Raw genomic sequence first — 23,249 nt, 5'->3', positions numbered from 1 at the left:
AAGTTACATTATTGAAAACTGGTACCTTATTCCAACAAGTGCTTGTGTTAGGTACTACATTGGTTTAAGGAAAATGGAGCAAGAGAAGCTAAATATTTTAACCACAAGATATTTTGCAGAGACACGGAAAATGTACTCCCACGTACAAATCGAATGTAATTTCTTGATATTTCAAAATTAAAGAATCAATACTCTATAATTATTTGTTTTCTCCTTGAAAAATACGTAATAAGCAATTTAAAGACAGGTCATGGTTATGGCCTAGAACGTTTTTCGAGAATTGCTAATTCCAGGGACGAGATAACGAGCGTTCAAAAACACGTGTGATGAAGTAACTTGGTGCTTTTGTTTCGGTTAACGTACGGCCTAGTTTCAGCAGCTGTCAAATCAATCATGTCAAATGACATTTTCTCATCAAATAAAGAGTAGTGTGAATTTTTTTTTTAAAAGCAAAATTCTTTTCAAAACTAATTGAGAAAAGATTTCTAGTTTTTTCAGCATTTAAATTCATAAATAAATCAATTTATATTAAAATGATAATCAAAGTGAGGTTATGTATTTGAAGGAAATGTCAAAGCATACGGCCTAAAAAGACAACCTACGTTTGTCAAGGAGAGAAAACCACAGTATACTTGACTACAAACATTTTTTGAACGCTCTCTACCATACTTGGTTGTAAATTTTCTGTTTGAGGAGTTGGGATTCTTTTTGCGAATCATAGAAATTTGTAAATTTCTCTAAAGTTTGCCTTCGAGAACTGGACATGTTGATTTCGCAATACTTTTTTTGACAAAACGATAAACAATTTGAAACTTATTCCTCATTGTATTTTACGTGTACAAAGATAGTTCGTTATTTATTCTTTTTATCATAGAAGCAAAAGACAATTTCTTATCTTGACATGGACAGTTATGACACTAAAACATTTAATGTAAACATGATAACGTAGTTAACGTAATTAACAAATCTCTTCGAAGATGACGAAATTTAGTTAATTAATTAAATTAAGTTTTTTCCAATGAACAACAAACAAAACTACATTAGTAGCTCCTCATCATGACAGCACAGAAATTTTCAGAATGTAGAAATTAAACCGTCAAACCACTCGAATACTATTGCTCCTAAATTAGTACCCTGAGGAATACATTCTTCAGAAAACTTTGGTTACGTTTCAAAGCTTTGAAGAACTTTACCATTATCGGTGTCATAAACAACGTTGATAAACTCAAACCTCGTTAATTTGACACGTTTATGGTTCATAAGAAAAGCTAGTACTTGATCATTGACATCTTTCGCGAAACTCTTCAAGTGTTAAAGTTCAAGCCAAAAGCTCCATAGCAGTGTACAATTTTTTATCGTTCCTGCTACTCCCGCAGGACGTACTCCAAGACACCTGCTGCCTAGCGAAACAATTATACCTGTTTGCGCTTGTCACAAAGGACCTGTTGTTGGGACATATGCGTCCAACTCCCGCACGGCAGGACCCTCGTCTGCGATAATCCTCGCCTTGCCTTCTGAAAAAAATTTTGATCCGCTTTCGTCGGCGATGTGAGCCGAAAGCTCGTTCGTGACGAATCAACTTGTTTGTGATCATTAAAACCGAAAAACGGGAAAATCAATTCAACTGTCACGGCAGGTAATTACGCGCGATGCAGTCCTTTTCCGTGAAGTGCCATGTCCACCGCTAGATGACACTGTGTAATAACTTCAACTTACACACCATATACATGGTGCAAGTCGATCAATATTTCATCCGAATCGGTGCTTTCGACCCCACAAACGTCTACTTTCTCTTTCTGGACGGTCAGGTAGAAGGAGAGGTGCGATTTGCGGCAAGACCAAATTAAAATGTTGAAAAATCATACTGCATCAGATAAGGATCGGCCGCTTCCGCGTGCACGTGGCGACGATTGCCGACGCGGTTTTTGTTTTGCCTGAGGTCATTTGATATTTTCTATGAACATCAAACGGCTTGATTGTTTGTTTTGTTTGCGGCTTAATGCCGTTTTAAAAGAGTTCATCTGGGTCGTAAATTTTCTAAAAATAGAGAGAGATGGATGCCGCTTTTGGAAACTAGGCGGCGGTGACCCCCCCATGGTTGAAAAAGCGATCGATTGTTTATTTGCCAGTGGCGTATCTCGTGAACGTTTACCCCGTTTTATTTTTTTGTTGTGTTTGTTTGTTATCTTTGGAGTGTGTCTTTTCGGTTTTTGAACCGGGAGTTGTCGACGATGCCCAAATATTTATGTTCGGACTTCTCAGAAATGATTGAAACGTTCATCCCGTCCTTGGCGTTGACACCGGGAGCACGCGGGTAAATTTAGAGCGATTTTTTTTGGGAAGATTTCAAAAATTTTCATTGGTGGGTTTGGATGGGAAAAAAACCGTTGCACAAATGTTTTGGTGCACAGGGTGGGTATAAATGTGGTTCAAAATTAGGAGAAAACTTTCTGTTAAAATTAAAATTGTATCTATTTCTGTATTAATTACGGAAGCAAACATTTAATAAATAATATAATTACATAAACATTTTTGTTTTATAATACAAAAATTTCCGATAATATTGCGGAATCTGGAAAAGTGCCTCGAATGCTTGCAGCGTTTCCACGTTGAATGGCAAGGGAAATCCTCTCGAAAAGGAATTTCTTTGATTTTGAATCGCCTGATTCCGCGATAAGTCGGTTTCCGATGACATTAATGAAATCGATGGCTTCTTTGCACCAAGGGCCTAAGGTTTCAAATGCTAAACCTTTAAACACGTAGTTTGACGAAATGATTGAACTATATTTGCTATGTTTGCGTTTGCAAGCCATTTCAGCGGCAAAACCTGAGACTTCAGATGATTTCAATACGTAACTGTCTGCAAGTGTATCTACAACAGTAACGTCCCAAACCAAAGGTTGACCTTTAATCCACGGTACTAAAGTCATCCCATCTGGGCGTTTTCCGTCATCCCGAGACAGTCCGTTTGGTTCTAAAGTTGAATTCACATGAATTGAAGTTAAAGACCGATTGATAATGGAATTAATTTCAGTGTGTCTTGAAAATCTACCACTGCTTTTGAAACAACTTAGACCGTGGGTGCCAATTTCGTCAACTTTCGCATTGCATTTGCAAATATGAGGTGTACAAAGATTACAACCCAATCTTAAACCAATACAAACTTGGAAGGAAGTGTTATCTAAAAGAGTACCAATATTAGGAGAAGGTATTGCATGTAACCAAGATCCTGATTCTCTGCATTGCAAAGCTTTAAAACGAGCCAAGTCTCTAGGTGAATTAAAGATTAAGTCATTGGCAATTATTCCTTTGATATTAATATTATCCCAATTCTTCTGAAATTGTGGAATTGTTGGTATTTCGTTCTCATTTGCTACACCCCAGGCTGCTAAAGCTTCATCATAATGGTGAATATTAAGCTCATTATCCTTTGAGTTTAGTAATAAAGAAACAAGCTTTTTAACCCCATTAATTGAAGATAGGAATGCAGGGAGGCAAATATCGGAAATGCGACGAATTCCCAGACCACCAAATCTAATCGGTAAAGTGGACTGACGCCATTGTAAATCAGTTAAACGTAAATTAAGTATTCTCTCTAAACAAGACTTTAAAGAAGAATCAATTGAATTAACATAATTAGAAAATTTCCAAAATGGAGTTGTTCTTAATAAAAAATTAAATTTTGGTATGAAAAGACAGTTTTTGATTAAAGTATAAGCCACGTGTCTGTTAAGGAGTTCAGTTTTGTTTAAAAGATTTTCAACTGTAATTATAGTTTTTTCGACGGTGTTTTTGAAACCTTGGTCAAAGATTGGAGAGCCTAAAAGAGATAAACTTTCTCGGTCACAGATTTTAATGCCTGGTGCTAAATTTTGAAATTCCTTTATGACTTTTAAATCTGTGTCTCCAGAACAGCAAAAGATCTCGCATTTGTTAAAGTTTAATTCAAGGCCAATTTCCTGAGATAAATTTATAACTTTTTTAAAGTCGGATAAAACTACTTCTGGGTAATCAGCTAAGGTTCCATCATCTAAATACCATATATTCATTTGAGAATCCAAAGATAAAATAATTGGTTGAATGGCAAGACTAAAAATCATGGGACCGCAGGGATCTCCTTGCTGAGCTCCAACAGAAGAAGAAATTAAATGATTACCGAAAAATAAAGTTGAAGGATTTCTATAGCATTGATAAAGATAAGGGTACAGAAGTGGGGTATGACATTGGACTTCTTTCAGAATACAATCCCGCTCGACTGAGTTAAAGGCATTTTTGAAATCTAATTTAAGAAGAACTTTGCCACGGTTTTGATCGTTATTAACAAAGGTTCGTGTGGTATGAATTGCTGCTTCGCATCCTAGTTTAGTTGCAACTCCAAGTTGGTGTGGAGATAAATACGAATTTACAATATTTCGACTTTGAAAACAGGCTAGCTTTGAGGTCAATCTTCGCAAACAGTTTCCGATAGCGATCGGTCTAATTCCTCCATCTTTTTTGTTAAGGGCACATAAAGACGCGCCATACAATAAATGGCAGATTTCTGAAGGAAGTTGCCCAGATAATAAAAAATTGCACAGTTTGGTTAAAGCTCTTAGTGCCTTCTGACCTGCTTCACCCGCTGACAAAGATATGATATCTTTCAAGTATTGTGGTCTCATGCCATCTAAACCTGGTGAAGAACCGGCAGGAAATGAATTGATAGCTTCTCGAACGTTTTGCTCATTGACTATTAAACTAATGTCTCCTGGTTTGAAAGGGTCTGGGAAAAAAAGTTCGCGAGATGGTGAAGGATGTTTTTTTTTAAGTTCTTCAGCAACATCTTCGTTGAATGAAGCTAATGAGTCATCCGAGGACAATAATTTAACAGCTCCTCCTTTAATAAATAATTATGCAGATGCGAGAACCTATCAAAATGCATTGCGTTACAATGTAATAACCAAATTCAGTTTGCTGAAAAACAAATGACAAATAATAACATATGGGATTGCCCAGAACGCAGTTTTAGGGATAGTAGCGTTTTTTCTTTTTTTTTTGTATTTTTGGTATGTAAGTGTATATCTACTTGTGATACATTGTTCTATTCAGAATAAAAATCTCTATTAGAATTACAAAAAAAAAAAAATATGTGTTCCCATTTGAAAAAAAAAAAAAAGATTTTGACAGTTTAGCCTTGAACCCCTTAGAGCTATACGTAAATTTATTAGGCCTTTTTATATCCTATTCACAACCATTTAATTTGGTGCATAAATAATTAAAATCCTTCAATAAATAAGGGAGTTATGGATTCATTTTCTTTTTTGGGGACACCTGTATAAATTCGAAAAAAATACGCTTTTAACCTTCAATAATTTCTTTTTTCGAACATTTCCACATTCTTAATTCCCTAGTTTCCTAGTCAAATCTACAACTTTCTAATTTAAAAATCAAGAGAAAATTCGTTTGACCGTTCACCCTCGCGCAAAATGCATCAAAGCAACCTTGACAGAACAACACCTCATGTGCATTTTTATCGAACACCCGAGCCTCACATTACAAGCACCGACGTACGTGCAATCTGATCAAGTGTCATGAATCCGTGAAAAATGCAATCGCTTTTAACTGTTCAGAAACGTTAGATCAGTTTATTTACAGTTTTGACGTTTTCGCTTTTTATTGGTGTACGATTTTCTCTTGCGAAGCATGAATCGAACGAAAACTTGCAAAAATACGTTTTCACTTCGTCTTGTGCGTTACACTCTGTCGAGGTGTCAGAATTCTGTGGTCGAATTGAAATCTGAAAATCTGGAAAAATTCTTTTACGCATTTCGGTATTCCTTTCAGGAAGCCATTATCGGTGCAAATACTCCCAGATGGGTTTCACGAATTTTGATTAGCTTTCGGCGCTGACGTGGCTGAAAGCTCGCTCGTGACGAATCGAGTTACCAGCGTTCAAAAAAGACAAGCTTCACTCAGGACAATCTTGTTGTATAACCACCAACATTTTTCTTCTTTTTCTTCTTAACATTTTACTCACAAATTTTTACTTAGATTCAGATTGTACTTTTCATTAAAATAATCAACTTGCAAATTTTATCGTAATCATAACTTGACACCTAGCACCGTACGCAGTGATCACAGACACACGAATGTTCACAAACAGCAACTCGGAATATTTATTATTAACTGTTTTCTGTAAATATCCAACATGTGATGCATCATTAAAACTGTTGAGTTATTAGAACGGTAAAATATGAATTTTAAATAACTTTTTCTTCTTTGAAGAATTACAAACAGCAGTTCACGTTTTAAAAACGCACAAATATGAATATGTAAATAAACAGCGGAATTTCCGCTTTGTAACGTAATTGTTATTACAAGTACGTTTTATGCTAAAGGTTGTTTTATCCTGAAAGTATCAATAACTAACCTGAGCTATCCAGGCCAAGTAAATATTAATTTTCGGAAAAATTTCGCACTTGTAAACACGTCCCAGCTTTATTAATCTTCAGTCTGATCTGATTATTTCCTTCATTATTTTACGAACAAAAAGTACTTGTGACGGGAAAATATGACTTTCTTATCTGAGCGTATTTTCTTATCACAAGAAGTTGACATTTTCATGACGCCGGATGATTAATTTTGTTTTTCTCTCGGAAAATTTACACGAGAGGCAAATGCCACAAACGTTCCAATTTATTCTCCGGATCCAGTACAAATTTATCTAGTGTTTGAAACTAGAAAGTGATCGACGAACACAAAAGAAGCTGCCAATATCGTCCGTTGTTTGATGCGTGTTATTGAAACAGTCGAAAACATTTCTTGGTGTTGCAAAGATGACTGGAGTTCGTTGTCATTCAATAGTATATTTCAAACCAAGGTAAGAAAGTGGTTTCTTGCAGACCGCAGGCAAAGATTATAAACCGAGTCGTAGACGAGGTGCCTAAGGTCTGCAAGGACACTTTCTTAACAAGGTTTGAATACAATTTTTTTCCCTACCGGCACAACTTTGTTGAAAAAAGTCAAAAAAGATGGTTATATTCGTGATTAAAACGAAAATTTTGAGAATTGAATAGTAGGCTGTGTTATTTGTTTAATTAACTTGTCATCGCATTTGAAGATTTGAGGTTTGTTCGAAAATTTGATATAAACAGGGTAAAGTAATCTACCTACCTAGCTTATCTGTTTATTTTCCAGATTATATGATTGACCTACCAACTTACTTCATTGAATTGGCTTTCATTTATCAATAACTTATTTCACTTTTGACACTTTTGACATTTGTATTTTGGTACAGTTTTACCATAAACATTTCATGATTAACTTTCTTACCTTAGCGAGAAAGTTGAATTTTCTCACCTCAAATGAGGTATCCACAGCCTACATTTCTAACCGGTAGGGAGAAAAGGTATTTTATTTAGGGCCCTTTGGAAAAATAAAATGTCACGAGATGGCTGTTTCAGAAAAAAAAATTATAGTGAAAAAGTGAAATAAATAACTCGGTAACTGTATAAATGTATAGAATGTAGTAAATTATGTGACAAAGGAGCACGAAGCAGCGAGGGCAATAAGTACACGAGGGATGAAAAGGTAAAGTACACCTTTTCATCCCTCGTGTACTTAGATTTACAAATCGGTAATGTTGTAATAAATTCAATTTTACCACACTAAACGATCGTACTGATCGATTGAAATAAAAATGAATCGATCAAATGTTAACTGTTAGGACCACAGTAATTGACAATTTATTAAAAACAGAAGATTCGGTTTGTTAAAAATTTATTTCACGTTTGACGCAATGTCTGTGTTAATGAATGTAAAAATATTGATGATTCTTTTTGATTAGAATTGTTTTTAATGGGAAAAATCCACATATTCCTACAACCCAATGTTTCAAGCTTATTCAAATGATATTGAATATATCCACAAAAATTTCATTAAATTGATGACCACTACACGAACTTGGGCAATAAATAATTTAATTTAAGTAATAGAGAGTCGATTTTCTTTGTACAGGACATTGAATTATTTAGATTACAACCGATGAAGCCATTCCCCATTCGCATCGGAAGTGATAATAACAAAAAATTACAAAAAATCCAAATCCACTGCTACTAATTTTACAAAGTTTTGAGTTGCTAAAGTACCTACTGTAAATGGGTTGGTTCAATTTATACTGTAATAAAAAGTGGACGAAAACATAGATATATAATTCATGCGTTTACTGTTAAATAATAAATCTTCATTACCCACGGGCGTGAGTAATGAGCCGCTACTCTATCGGTTGTAACCGATCGCAAAATTGCATTTATAAATGATGATCCCACAGGCTTATAAAATTTACTGTGATACAGCACATTACTCATATGTTACAATTATTTTGGAACTTCATTACTCATCTTCATCATCTTCATTAATAAGAAGCAAAAAATGAATAGAAAAAGCATTGTATTCTACTCACGTGTAATGGCTATTATCGACTCGGAAGGTTATGGTATATTATAGTACTCGACTACCAGAAACCTCACCTCGTGAGTAATAGTCAGCATTACAGGCTCGTCGAATAATATACTATTATAGAATTCATGTAGAAACAGCTAGAATTACAAAATCAATGACAATTGATTGTGAAATACTCTGCAACTTATTTCCCTTCGAAAACTTGTGTTATGTTTAGTGACTTACATATTTCAGAATATTTAGTTATCTTCGAGAAAGAAGTTACGGAAGGTTTGTATTCCGGCACCTAAAACTATTCGTTGATGATATGTGTATATCGCAGTCAGAGACTCAAGTGACTTTTCCCAGGCAGGAGATAAACGCTGAATGCTCCTCATACATGTGCACTCACGAGATTGTTTATGTATTTATGTGTTTTTACTTTTATATCTGCACGATTTTACGAGTTTTTCACTAATTTTTTCCAATTAACCGTTTACACTTCAAATACGACATAATGACAAAAAATCGAATCATCTGTTACTGAATCAATTTTGTATTTTAAAAAAAACGAGATGAACCTGTTACTGTCAAAAAACTGTTACATTTATATAAAACAGGCAGCGCTAAATAAACACTGAGACTCAGAAATGACCAATTTCCTGTTAAAATTAAAATAGCATCTTGCAGGACATTTACCGCGGGTGTTCTCATATTCTGGGCTTTGTAAAGGTTTAATCAGTACAAATGGACAATATTCAACTTGATACGATCCTGGATCCCCGCTGCGCTCGTGTGTGTAAGCTTCCCGCTTGTAAAAAAAGTAAAACATCACACAAGTAATTGTTTTAACATTCAAACATGACAGTTCATAATTATAATCAATCAATACGGTCTACGAATTTTAATTGGTGTTATAAATTTTCTTGGCAGCAGACAAATGCCCCTGTCAGTCTCCGCTTATTTCACTCCTTAATTGTTTATTATATTGGGCGCGGTTGTTTTAATCGAAGTGTCAGATTGGTGAAAATAATTTGAATAAACGTCACCGGCGTCGACCGACGGGATTATTTACAGATTTTTTCTGTTCAGTTTCATGACGTTGCTTACAACTAATCCGGTGTCGGATCACGTCGGCCCCACTTTATTTTCGATGTAGACCCACGATGAACGTCTTAAAGAGCCTGCTTCTGCTTTCAGATCGTTCATTTTTGGTGGCCAACAGTCGCGAAGGACAATGCCACATAATCTACTGTTCCGACGGCTTCTGTCGACTGAGCGGCTACTCCAGGGCGGAAGTGATGCAGCGTCCTGCCTCCTGCGAGTTTCTCTGCGGCCCCCTCACATCCCAGCAGGCCGTGGGGAGCCTGCGGGAGGCCCTCCAGGAGGGCGTCGAGAAGCACGCCGAGATCCTCTACTACAGGAAAGACGGTAGGTGGTGTTGGGTGTGTGCGCAAGTGTGAAAACAAAGAGCGTGTATTTCGGTCGTTTCGTATTTACGAAGCTTCTAATTTTGCGTTTGATAAACAAACGGGCAGTTTAGGAGTGTTTGTTTTTGAATTTTCAAATTTTATTAACTCGGACGCTCATAATCGGAACGTTATGTCGCCGGATTATTTCCGACACAACAATAAACAAAGATGACACGGTCGAGATAACCGCCGCCGGTTAAATCAGACGCGGTGGCGGCAGCACGGGGCAATCAATTCGTGCGGTGGTTGCCGCATGTTTGGGGAACTCCTGAAAACGACACCGATCTGGAAATAATTACACGGACCGTGTTTTTATAAAGATAATCTTCCGCCAAGAGATTTGTCGCCGGAAAGGAGAAAGTACGCGCATGAGCGCATTATTTGTGGCACGAGCGACCAAGGAGCGAGTGCTTTACTTGCGCGAATGTACTGAATACGTCTTCTCGCATCGAAGTTTGTACAATATTTTTTGAACATTATGTCTAATTTGTCTTATACCCTTTGTGAATAGGATGGCGCTTGTCCATGCGACTGCCAAAGTGTCAATCGAATTAATAGCGATTTATTTTCACTCTTTCGAAATTTTCATCATCCAAATTGAAGAAATGGCGTTTTGTAAACCAGGGTTTATTATTATCACGTCAAATTATTTTCAGAATGCTCAAAAGGGCGAAGGCTTTTTGGATGATTTTGAAGCACTAGTGCTTTAAAATGGCCTGCGACCGCATAGTAGTGCGCGAACATCGATATGGCGCACTACTATGCGGATAAAAAATTAATGATTGGAATAAAATGTAATTAAGTAGAAATTGAATAGCGTGAAGATCCAAAAGTCACGATTTGTTTCAAGTATTTATGAAAGAAAATTGATAAGTTTTGAACATTACCATTTTGAACAATAATTCACCAACGTATCGAAAAACCATCAAATTCTACTTATTTACCTAATTCAGGGGGCAATTCAGGAAAAGTTGAAAAAAAATGGGTACAGTTATGGATTACTGAATAGTTACCAAAGAAGAAGGCAATGCTTTTTAAGATACTCGTGTTTTTTATTTGTTTTTTGTAACAAAAGTAACTATTTTTTCATTCTCTAAATCAGTAAATACTCGTATGTACAATTTCTTATAATTAACTATTTAACTACACACATGTTTACCTACTTACTTTTACTTATTTATTTAATTATTACTTTCTTTTAACAGTAACAAAAATTTAATTAAACTAAAATAAAATTACAATTTATAAAAGTACCTAGCATGATTAATGAATGTCATTATGTTGAAGTCTTATTTTTTTTACAGTTTTTTAATGTCTTTATTTAATCACTACTCTATTTACACTATTTACACTCACTCTTTTTTACTGTATGATGATTTTTCTGATGATTTTTTTCTTTTTCAATCAGTGTGTAGGTCGTAATAATAATGGTATCTGTTTTACCGACCCCGTCTCATAAGCCGGCGCCATTTGAAATTAGCGGGAATTTCAAACACATTAAGAAATTGTCGAAAATGATTGCGAAATTTCTAATTTTTTCATATGGTTCATATATTTTCTCCGGTGTAAATGTGCAATAGGGTCTAATCAACCGATTTGTATCAACTACATATTTTTTATTATTATAATATTAATGGAAGAAAAATTTGAATTTGACTGGACTATTATACCATTTTCTATTTCCACCCAATGGTATACAAATTACAATTCGCACAAATTACACATTTACCTAATTTTGTTTCAACATTTACATTTAAAAATTACTGCACGGTACTTGAACAAAAATAACCACATTTACATTTTCATAAGTCTACAACAATAACAATAATTCTCATTATTTTAAGTTTAGTCATGCCAGGCTTTTATTTTAAGCTCGGCATGGAAATTGTTGTCTGTTATCAATTTTTACATCAAGTTCACAATCATTAAGTGCCGATTCATGTTTCTCTTCCTTTGATAAAATAACATTTATGGGCAGGTAATGTAATCGTATTTTTTTCTCTTCTATAAACACAAAAACAGCTACGATATTAGTTCCCTATCTTTATCACAAATTAATGCGGATTCTAATTTTAATTCCATTTCTAAAAATATTTCAAAAGCGGTTAACGTACCTATACCAAAGTCACGTCACAACACTTTAAATAAGAAGTTTTTATTTCAAACACATAAAGGCGTTCAAAAATTTTCTCGTTTTCTCTCTCTCTCGAACGAGAGATACATAACCTCACTTTGATCAACTCAAAAATGTAAAATGTCAGTTAGTCCTAAATAGAATTGTCTTTTGCAAAATAAATCATGTACGTTGACAAAATAACGTTTGACATCTATGAAGCGAGCGACATTTTTTACGTTATAGTATTTTACATTACAAGCCAGGTAAAATGGTTTTTACTGGCGAATGGAGGATATAACTGACGAGTCGAAGACGAGTCAGTTACCTCCTTGAGCCAGTAAAACCAGTTACCTGGCGTGTCTTGTATAATATTTTATTTGTTACTAAATTGTAAACAACTAAATAAAATAACGTCAATGTCAGAACGTCAATGTCAGACACTGATTTTTCCGAAGACGAATATTTACCTTTAAAATACCCATCAAGTGGAAAATTTGCGGAAAAAATATCATCATTTAAAATTTCCGAAAAAGATTCGATAGAAGCAGGACCATCAAAAGAATATGTATCTTCTGGAAATGTTAAGGAAAACACTTTCGAAAAAGTATGTTCTCAATGTGACAAATCTTTCAAGAGTGAAAAGGGTCTTAAAATTCATAATGGAAGAATACATAGAGCTCAAAAATACTTTTCGACAGGCAATAATAAATTTGAAGATATCAAAAGATCACCCGAAGAAATATTGAAGAAACACCCTCAAATCCTTAATATAAATGATCATTCGAAGATTTATGAAGGTAAACAACTTTTAATTCTGAAAGAAAATTTAGCGAATGCAAAATCTCATATTAAAACCATACGTAGAATCCCGAAAGGTGCACGTTATTCTGCAGCGGTCAAGCTTTGCACAATTATTAAAGAGTGTCTAGATTCAAATTCCATTACAGCCTGGTCTAATCTTCTTCTGTTTTCATATAAAGTTTTCAATATCTCCGAAAAATCGTTAAAAAAATCTCTCACATCGGTTATAAAAGAAAATGTGATAAATTTTAATTTGCAAGAAAATGGTAAGAAAAAAATTAACAAACCTTCTCTTTCAAAAATTATAGAAGCTAAAATGAATGATTTTGATGTTAAAGGCTCTGTTCGATTACTCAGCTCTAACGACACTTTAGCGACATTTGATGATGAAACCTTGGAAATTCTTAAATCTAAACATCCACAACCGTCACGAAAATTAATATTTCCAAATATAAACCTTACTGATTGCCAGATATTAAATGTCAATGAAATTGAAGTCAAAAAGGCCATTAATTCATTTCCTTGTGGGTCGGCTGCAGGCATAGATGGTTTTAGACCGCAGTTCTTAAAAGATATGATATCTGTCTCTGCTGGTGAAGCCGGACAAAGAGCATTATCTTCAATTACCTTGCTCTGTAACTTTCTATTATCAGGAAAAATAATTAATGAAATGTGTCCTTTCATCTTCGGTGCTTCTCTTTGTGCTTTAAAGAAGAAAGATGGTGGTATTCGCCCTATTGCCATTGGTAACATTTTTCGAAGACTTGCAGCAAAAATTGGATGTTATAAACTGCAGAGCGATCTACATTCTTATTTGACACCAAATCAACTTGGAGTTGCTACAAAACTTGGTTGTGAAAGCTGTATTCATTCTGTCAGGACATATGTTCATAACCCAGAAAATTTTGGAAAAATACTTTTAAAAATTGACTTCTCAAATGCCTTTAACTCTATCGAAAGAGATAGTATGTTGCAACAAGTAAAGGATAAAACTCCGTCATTATTTCCTTTTTTGAATCAGTGCTATAGAGAACCTTCACACCTTTTCTTTGGAAACTATATAATACCTTCAGTAGTTGGATGCCAACAAGGAGATCCTTGCGGACCAATGGCCTTCAGCTTAACAGTTCATCCTATCGTTGAATCAATTACAACTGAATTAAACGTCTGGTATCTAGATGACGCAACAATAGCTGACGTTCCTGATATTGTTTTTGAAAATTTTAAAAGAATTATCAACACGGCCAAGGAAGTAGGTCTACATATTAACCCAAATAAATGTGAACTTTTTTTTTGTTCTGATACTGTTGATGAAGATGTCTTAAGAAAATTCAAATCGCTAACATCAGAAATTCTAGTAGTAAACAAAAATAATTTAGAATTACTTGGAAGCCCAATTTTTGAAGATGGTTTTGATTTCATTGCCAAAAAGAAAATTGAAAAAGTTTTTCTTCTTTTGAAAAATATAGAACAAGAAAATTTAAACTCACACACGGCTTATTTTTTGGTAAAAAATTGTCTCTTTGTTCCAAGATTAAATTTTTTACTTAGAACATCTACCTTTTGGAAATTTCCCAATTGTATTAAATCAATAGACAATGCTATTCGTAACAGTTTACAAAAATTTTTAAACATAAAGTTTAATGAAAATCAATGGACTCTTGCTTCCCTTCCTATTTCAAATGGTGGTCTCGGTATTAGGAAAATTCAAGATATCTCTCTCCCAGCCTTCCTTGGTTCAATACATGGTGTTCACGACCTAGTCTTTCAAATATTACCAAAAACGGACAAAAAGGTTAGTGTTCATTTTGCTGAAGAAGCTATTGGATTATGGATTGAATTAAATGGTAAAACATTTCCAACGGAAACATTTTTACAAAAAGGCTGGGATATAATCAATACAACAAGAATCATCGCCAATGAAATTAATCTTTGTGATAAAATTGGTTCAGCTCGTTTTCTTGCCGCACAAAGAAAGGAATCTAATGCTTGGCTTCATGCCTTTCCCTCCAGAAACATCGGTACATTTATGGATAACAAGATTTTACAAATATGTGTAGCAAATCGCTTTGGTGTTGAAATTTTTGAGAAACATACTTGCCACTGCGGCTTTACAGTTTCAAATGATGGCCGTCACGGACTTAGTTGTGCTAAAAATAAGGGCAGATTTTCAAGACATTCAGATTTAAATCAAATTATCCAGCGAGCCTTAAGTTCTATCCACATTTCCTCCTCTCTTGAACCATGTGGCCTCTTGAGAGACGATGGTAAAAGACCTGATGGTGCTACACTCATTCCATGGAGTAAAGGTCAACGCCTAATATGGGATGTAACATGTGTTGACACTTTAGCTGATTCTTACATAAGAAAAACTTCCATAATTGCAGGATCAGCTGCCGAAGAAGCAAGTAAACGAAAACATGACAAATATAAAAATTTAAAGTCTGCAAATTATATTTTTAAAGCATTAGCTTTCGAAACGTTAGGTCCATGGAGTTTGGAATGTAAAAAAATTATCGATTTCATTGGTGCAAAACTTATGACTGAATCCGGAGATTCTAGAGCAAAATTTTTCTTCTACCAAAGAATCTCATTGGCAATTCAACGTGGAAATGCTGCAAGTATTTTAGGCACTCTGCCTTATGTAACTCCACTTGAAGAAGTCCATTGTTTATGATTTATATGTATACATTTAATTATTACTTGTTTATTAATGTGTATTGTTCTGTAAATAAAATTACTTTTCTCTTTACTAAATAAAATTAAAAATGATCAAATTCTGTTTTCTTCCAAATTATTGCTCAAAACTCAGAAACCTTAGAAGTACAATTACTATGACAACGCGCCGTTTGTTCAAATTGTTTATTTCCGTCAAGATTTTTTCTCAAATGAACGTGCCAGAAGAAATCAAAAAGGAAGCTATAAACGTGGCTTCCAGTTTACTGCCAGCGAAGTCTTTAGCAAGATATGAACGAGAATATGAAGAATTTAAAAATTGGCAGAAAAACAATAACGTAACTGGTGTAACGGAAGACGTTCTTTTGGTGTATCTTCACCAACTATCAGACAAATTTAGCCCCAATTCTTTGTGGTCGAAATGGTCCATGTTAAAAAGCTGCCTGGAAATTAAAGAAAATGCTGAAGTTCGCAGGTTTGTTTTCCTATTACAGACGTTGTCAAAAAAGTGATATTTTAACTTGACATTTGTAGATTTCATAAGGTAATTGCTTTTCTCAAGAGAAAGAATGAGCGTTACGTGCCGAAGAAGGCAAGGGTTTTAACAAAAGAGCAAGTGGAAAAATTTCTTGTTGAAGCTCCTGATGACTATTGGTTGTTATATAAAGTGATTACAATTTTTGGTGCTTGCCGGTGTGACGAGCTTCTCTCGTTGACGGTGAAGGACGTAGAAGATGTTGAGAAATATATTATCGTCACTTTACGGAATACAAAGAATTTAACAACAAGGAGATTTACGATCACAGATGAGGGCTGCAGTTTTCAACCTTGTGTTTTGTACAGAAAATATGCAGCTCTTCGTCCTCGTCAAGCAGACCAATTACGTTTCTTTTTAACCTACCGTAATGGCAAATGTATTTCCCTCAATGTTGGCCAGCACACTATTGGCGGTGTACCGAAAAAAATTGCAACATACTTAGGGCTACAAGAACCTGAATTATACACAGGTCACTCATTTCGCCGATCAGCAGCAACAATGGTTGTGGATGCAGGTAGAGATATTTTGACACTAAAACGTGTGGGAGGATGGAAAAGTAGTGGAATTGCGGAAGGTTATGTGGATGATTCTATCAATAAAAAAATTGAAATTGCGAAAAAAATGTTTCCTGGACGAAACTCAACAGATGTGGCTTCCACTTCGGGAGGTTCTACAATTAATTGTCCAATGACGAACGAATTCACTTCCGCTTCAGGAATGTTCGACATTAGCGGAAATTCTAATTGTACATTTAATTTTAATTTGTATGAAACAAAGAAATAAAAATGTTCAAATGTTAAAAACGCTACTATCCTTTCCAAATTTCAAATTTCTCTACTAACTTGTTAAATTCATAACTGGTCTGCTGTCAATTTAACGCTACTAGCCAGTTAAAATGACTTTTCAACGTCAAGTGACAGTTCGAATAAATGACGTTTACAATTTAGTAACAAATAAAAGAATTTTGCTGATCTGCATAACGTGCACTTTTTTACCAGTTTCATTTTGTTTGTCTTGTTCCATTATTTATTCTATTTCGAGTACTTGGTCTTATTCTAACTTTTCGGCGTATTTCTGTGTTACTTTATTGATCTGATTACATCTAATCATGACACGTGTATATATTTCTACGTTGACCTTTCTAAACCTCAACTCCATTTCAGTACAATTTTCCTAAAAACAACACATTTGCATTTAGATGAAGTACGTTTTTCTGCTATCCTTTTATTTCAAACTTTACGTTTTCATACTTCCCAAAAATATCATTTCGACGTTCAACAAATCCATCTAACCTGTCTCACATCTAATAATTCTCAAAAAAAGAAACACATCCAGACACTTTGATTATATCAAAGAATGTTTTATTTTTAATTAGATATTTTTAGGCTTCCCCGTTTTTTTAAAAATACCAATCACATCCATCATGTCGGACACCTACTGCAACATTTTTCCCGCAAATCCTGCGATCTCGCGACCTCTTCACGCCGCCCTCGAGACCCTCGAAGATGTTTCCCTCCGCCTATATTTAGCAGGTCGACTTCGAATATGTGTCACTACGGCGTCGTGACGTCACCGTTAAGTGCCCCACGTCACACCGTCAGCCCGTCTATTTTCGTTCTGGAGTTGTGTCAGGTTCTTCATTTTTTCCTCGTACATTCTTCTTTTTGACGCGCGTCGAGGTCGCGTAAACATTGCGGAGATAATTTCGGAACGCGCCATCCGGACGGAAGTGTGCGCTCGACCCGCGTCTTGTTACGTCGGAATTTTTTAATCGCCTCTCACGTCAAAAATCCAACAGACAGGCTATCTGCATGAAAATAAATACATATTCACCATCGGATGAAAATTAATTTATTAACGGTGCGGAAAATCGTGGGGCAGTGGCGTTCTTCGCGCTGTTGTTGTTTTTTTGATATGCGATAAACGATTTAACGAGGCTCCAGACACCGACGGGGGCAAAATGTGGCAATAAACATGACGTAATGGCTCTCTAAGGGGATAGTTTAATCCTAAAAGTGACCGTTCGAAAACGTAAAGTGTGCTTAGATCTTCACTTGAACAGCTGAAAACGACAGTACAAAAAATACTACTAGCGATGAAACGAAATGTACTCTTGTACACTTGTTTGCACTCTAAACCACAATCTGTCGCACCGACAAGAAAAGAACTGTCAGCAGTTGTGAATTCCGCTCGTGTGAATCACGTAAATTGTGTCGTTATGCAAAAAATAAATTTTCTAAATAGAATCATATGATCAAAATAAATTTCATTTAAAAATAGAGCTCCCACAAAGTAGCTGCCGGAAAATAAAATCCTTTGTCGCATTGTTTGCCGCAATTGACTCCATTTTCACATTTAACAATTTTATTAATAGCTCTATAACGATTCCTATTAACAAGATTGCGGACTAGTTTAAAAGCACTAAAAGTCCGATGAAACATTTATGCAACATTATTGTGTCCAGGAGGATTTTTACGACTTCTTGGCTCATAAAACGCCAAAAAATTAATTTGACGCTGTAAAAACAGATCGATTCATCTGCCAGGAACATGCTATTTCAACAATTCAAAAATAATGAAATGCGTTCGAAAAAAATGAAACAAAGAGCTTGTTGTGGCGTTTGCCAGCACCTAACGATTTTCCAAAAAATGTCACGAGACATTGAACGGTTGGTGACGGTGTTCTTCGACCGAACAAGAAATTTTATTAAATCTACTCGGATGGTTCTTGGATGTTGACGAGCGGCCAAGAATTGTTGCCAAGAATCGCAAGGGTTTACTACAAATGAAAATGCTCATTGCTAAGTGTGGTCTTTTGACCATACGCCAAAGATTCGAAACTCATGGAATTCGGTCGCCAATGTGGCTATTGTCAGGCGAAAATTATTTTCCCAAATTTACGTGGCCACTTTACTGGCTCATGCTTTGTGTACGGTGAAGAAATTTGTGTCGCGAATCTAAATCGTATCCCATTTGCCTCTTCTTGGCATAAATATTAAATTTTCTACGCCTCTTTGTTTCGTTCATTGTTGTCACTACTCTGTCCTTCTAATTTTATCCTTCTGAATTATTAGTCCCGTTTGCTGTGTTGATCTTTAACAATGAAGACCCGGTAGTATAACCTGGACAATCTTTAATCTTCATATGCGACGTGACAATTGACGAATGACAGTGCAAACGTCAAACTGGTGCATTTTTATAAACGAGTCATTCAGCACAGTGTACAATTGCTTGTCTTGTCGAGGTATCTAACTAGACAGTTCTTGATGTAATTAAGCCAAATCGAGAGTTGAGTTGTGTAGAGAACTTTCCAGAAAGCGAAGAAAAAGACACCACGATGGCGCCTCAAAGTCGCAAAATTATATCGATTATCCGAGGAGAGTTTTGTCAAAGAAAACTGGATCAGGAATGACACGATTTGTTCGAAGTAACCTCTAGAAGTAATTTGCGAAGTAACCTCTAGGAAATATGCGTTAAAACAAGGAAACCGCATTGGTGTACATTTTATAAAATATGATATACAGTGTTGTATCGTTTTATTATCTGGTGCTATTTGGTGCATAATAAGAAAATGAACGTTCATATAATCGATAGCAACAGAGTGAAGAAATGTCTAATACAACAGCGAAAGTGTTGAATAAATGTCTAATACGCCGACGGACATGGGAGATGATAATCGCAATAATTGTCCTGTCACCATAAATTAGGTAAATAAGTAATTGTATTGCAAATAGTAAATTGCTCGTTTTGTTTGCAAGTTGATAAAAAATACTATTAAAAGATTGTTAAAATGTATCTATTAATAAATGTATCTATTTGAAAAAAGTAGATTCTCTCTCAACCTTTTTCGTTTCCCCACGGCACTTAATTATCACAACCCAACTCATCGTTCTCCCTTCGTACAGTTCCCAAATCCTCCTTGTCAAACACTTTCCGGTGGCTACTTCCAGATGGCGAGCAAATCGCTTCAAACATCTTCAATCAAATTTCGACGGTGCACTCTTCTTGAGCCTCCTCCGGAATTTTCCCTCATCGACGCCCATTTGCGGCCGATTAGTTATTCCGGCGGCACTGATGCGGCGGTGAGGGGGTGGCGGTTTTGACGTAGTAAATATATACCCACTTCCTTAAATAGTAGCTACACCTTAAAGATTTTAACCCCGGTGGCTATATCATCGATTCGTTTCAGTATTAGTTCGGACCACGGCGGTTAAAGCAACACACACTCGCACTAGTGCCCTCGTGTTCAAACCGACAGATCGATAAACAATCGAAGGATCTCGCCGGAAAGGACTGAGGACGCTTGTCGTTTCGGGGTACGTAAAATCCTCCACTGTTGACTGGCTAATCGACAATTACGTTTGACATTTACACAGAGACGAATGTTCAAACGGGGTTTTTGTCTTTCGCTAAATCGGGGAAGGAGTCCTTTTGTCAAGTACGGGAGATTTTCTCGTCCTTAAAGGAGATAGGCTCGGAGTTGATGGGATAATTTTTAATTAAAATCTTGGGGTTTTAGGCCGATGATGCTTTTTTATTGGACTGTACGATGGCGATATAGATTTATTAAATAATATCGTGTAAGGGAGAGAGATGGGCGTTAGGGATTAGGTGAGGTCTCCTTTTAACCACGTTATTTGGGTCACCTACCCAACTTCTTTATTAAATTAATTTTCAAGGATGTGTTAAGAATCTAGTTCATCTCAAAATAATAAATAGCCTTTAATATTCATCCTATATTTAAACGTCTAGCTGAAGGAATTACTGAAAGATTGAATAAGCAGTCGTAAGTAGACTCGTTTAATCGTTGCTTTCCACAAACCATTCTTCAATATTGTTTATTTGTGTTTGAAAATAATTAGATTAACTTCATTTAACTATTGTTAATTGTTTTATTATATTACTGAATTCTTAATTATAATAAAAAAAATACAGTGAAAACATTGAAAGTTTGTGCAGGTGATAGATAAATCTATTTGGATAATTTTGCAAATTTTGCATTCATTTTTATACTTGTGAGTTGGCCAGAAATGAAAGCAACTTTCCTTTTTTACTTCACTGAGTTAATTAATTTTATAATTATTCAAATCAACCGACAGTTAGATAGGTATGTGACAAATTGTTAGATTCTTTCGAAAAGATATTTTAATGACATTTATTAATTCTAAATAATGAATGGATGTCAATGTTGCCATTTTAAAAATATCTTCGTCGATGTTTTTCTTTCTTGTATTTTGTGTAACAGCACTGCTATCTTACAAACAATTTCTGAATACATATTTGTTTTCTGGTTAAAAATAAAACTTGAAATTTTCTTCACAAATAAAAAAAAAGGTGGGTGTAGTGGAAGCAAGTAGATTAATAAAAAAATTAACAGTAGAGTTGTGTAAGACAGTGTTGAAAGTAAGAAGACCATATAATGAAGAAAATTCACGTAGTAAACTCGGGAAAAAGAAATATGTATTCCTAAAACCGAAATTATGAACCGACGAGAAGAACGACGACAAATGCGAAGTGATAAAAAGTAAAAAGAAAAGAAGCGAAAAAAAATAAAAATTATAAAACATGTAAGATTTAATTTGGACTTTTTTTTTCAAAAATAAACATCTTGAGGAACCAAATGTGAAAAAATATATAGATAATAATATCGGATGTTCATTTAAATTTATCTTCAAAGTAGGCGTTGAGGAGTCGATTGTGAACGCACTACGGATTACGGATCACGGATCAGTTGTTTAAATCTAACCTCACTTTTTGCGTTGTTTCTGTTTTTTCTCCGCAGACTGATGAGTGGTGCGTTCACAATCGACTCTTCAACTCCAACTTTGAGGATAAATTTAAATGATAACCCGATATAATGTTTCATTGTATGTAATTATGTGTACAGATTATACCGCGCGTTCAAATGAATTTCTGGGCTGGGAAGGCGTTGGAAACCGTCAATTGTTGTGCTTTTTTAAAGCGTTGAGCATGTTGACAGCTAACCTAAAATTTAGAGCCAAAAAATCTTTTTTTCTATAATTGATTCAAAAAATTGAAATTCACGCATAGTTATCTGTGCCTGAAGTGGGTCATTTTCTGACGTGTAATTTTTTTTGCATTGTTAGTAAGATCGAAACCATAGAAACCGTACAAAACAGTGTATGAAATGCAATTTCACGCATACGACTATTTCTGTTTTTCATTTCACGCACTGCTTTTTATTAGTTACCTAGCAACATGGTCACTGCATTGAAACTTCAGAGTTCCTTCAAAAATTTGAATTTTTAATTTCAATTTTTTGAATCAATTATAGAAAAAATATTGTTTATATTTCGTGCGCGAAGATGTTTTTGTGCATTCAAAGGCTTATACTGCCTCGACCTTCGTCTCGGCGTAAAAGACCTTTTCAAGCACAAAAAACACTCTCTTCGCGCACTTAATATAAAAATAACTATTTTTTTCTTTGCAATGTTTTAGATTAAAAATAGAATAACTTCACAAAGAAATGTCATTCGTGTCAAATGGCGGGAAATTCAAACTTTACACTGTTCTAAACGGTTTAATTTTTCCAGCGCTTACTCAGCTCAGGATTTCATTTGAACGATCTTTTGTATGTATTCAATTGGGCATAATTCAGAAAGTAATGAGGGTCACTTAAAAATTCACCTCCAAAAATCATTAAACGAGTATAGTGCTGTCTATTTTAAGATACTCTTGCTGGCTTTGTCCTGTTAAAGGATTTTCATATATAATCTATTAAGAGCCGTTTTGATTTCCGGAAATTATTTCGACCTGTCGAGTTCTTTTTGCGTATTAATCACCACGAACGCCAGTGAGTGGTGATTACGCTAAAAGAACGAGACAGGGAGAAATAATAATTTCTGGAAATCAAAACGGCTCGAAATAGATTCAGCTAGAAAATCGCATAAATAAAATTATTTATAAGTGTGTATTGATGAATGAATGGCCGCGTGATATGATTTCCGAAAATCTCTCTAGAGTGATTTCCGGAAATCAGTGTGTTGTGTGATGTCCATGGTGATTTCCACTAAATCATCGTCTTATTGGTTGCTAAAGTAAAAATTACAAAATTTGATTGGTTATAATTTTATGAATGCGATTTTCACTTATAATATCCTTAGTTCATTGATTATTTCCGGAAATTTTTTCGAATGCTTTTCTAAAACGTATTAATTAGCCCGAGTGGAACACGTGGGCTAATTACGTTTTGGAAATGCATGAGAATAAAA

At 35.1% G+C, this 23,249-nt stretch overlaps 1 protein-coding gene across 3 annotated transcripts in view; it reads left to right on the top strand.

Moving 5' to 3' along the window:
- Positions 1–23,249, top strand: part of LOC138129954 (potassium voltage-gated channel unc-103-like) — a 94,545-nt gene that overhangs the window by 7,968 nt on the left and 63,328 nt on the right. For all 3 annotated transcript variants that reach the window (XM_069046292.1, XM_069046290.1, XM_069046291.1), the window contains exon 2: positions 9,616–9,846. In XM_069046292.1, coding sequence (XP_068902393.1) covers positions 9,616–9,846 — 231 coding nt within the window. The remainder of the gene's footprint in view (positions 1–9,615; positions 9,847–23,249) is intronic.

Source organism: Tenebrio molitor, chromosome 4, assembly GCF_963966145.1.
Source record: "Tenebrio molitor chromosome 4, icTenMoli1.1, whole genome shotgun sequence".
In the NCBI taxonomy this organism is placed as follows: Eukaryota; Metazoa; Arthropoda; class Insecta; order Coleoptera; family Tenebrionidae; genus Tenebrio; species Tenebrio molitor.
This window is presented reverse-complemented; position numbering and strand designations above follow the sequence as displayed.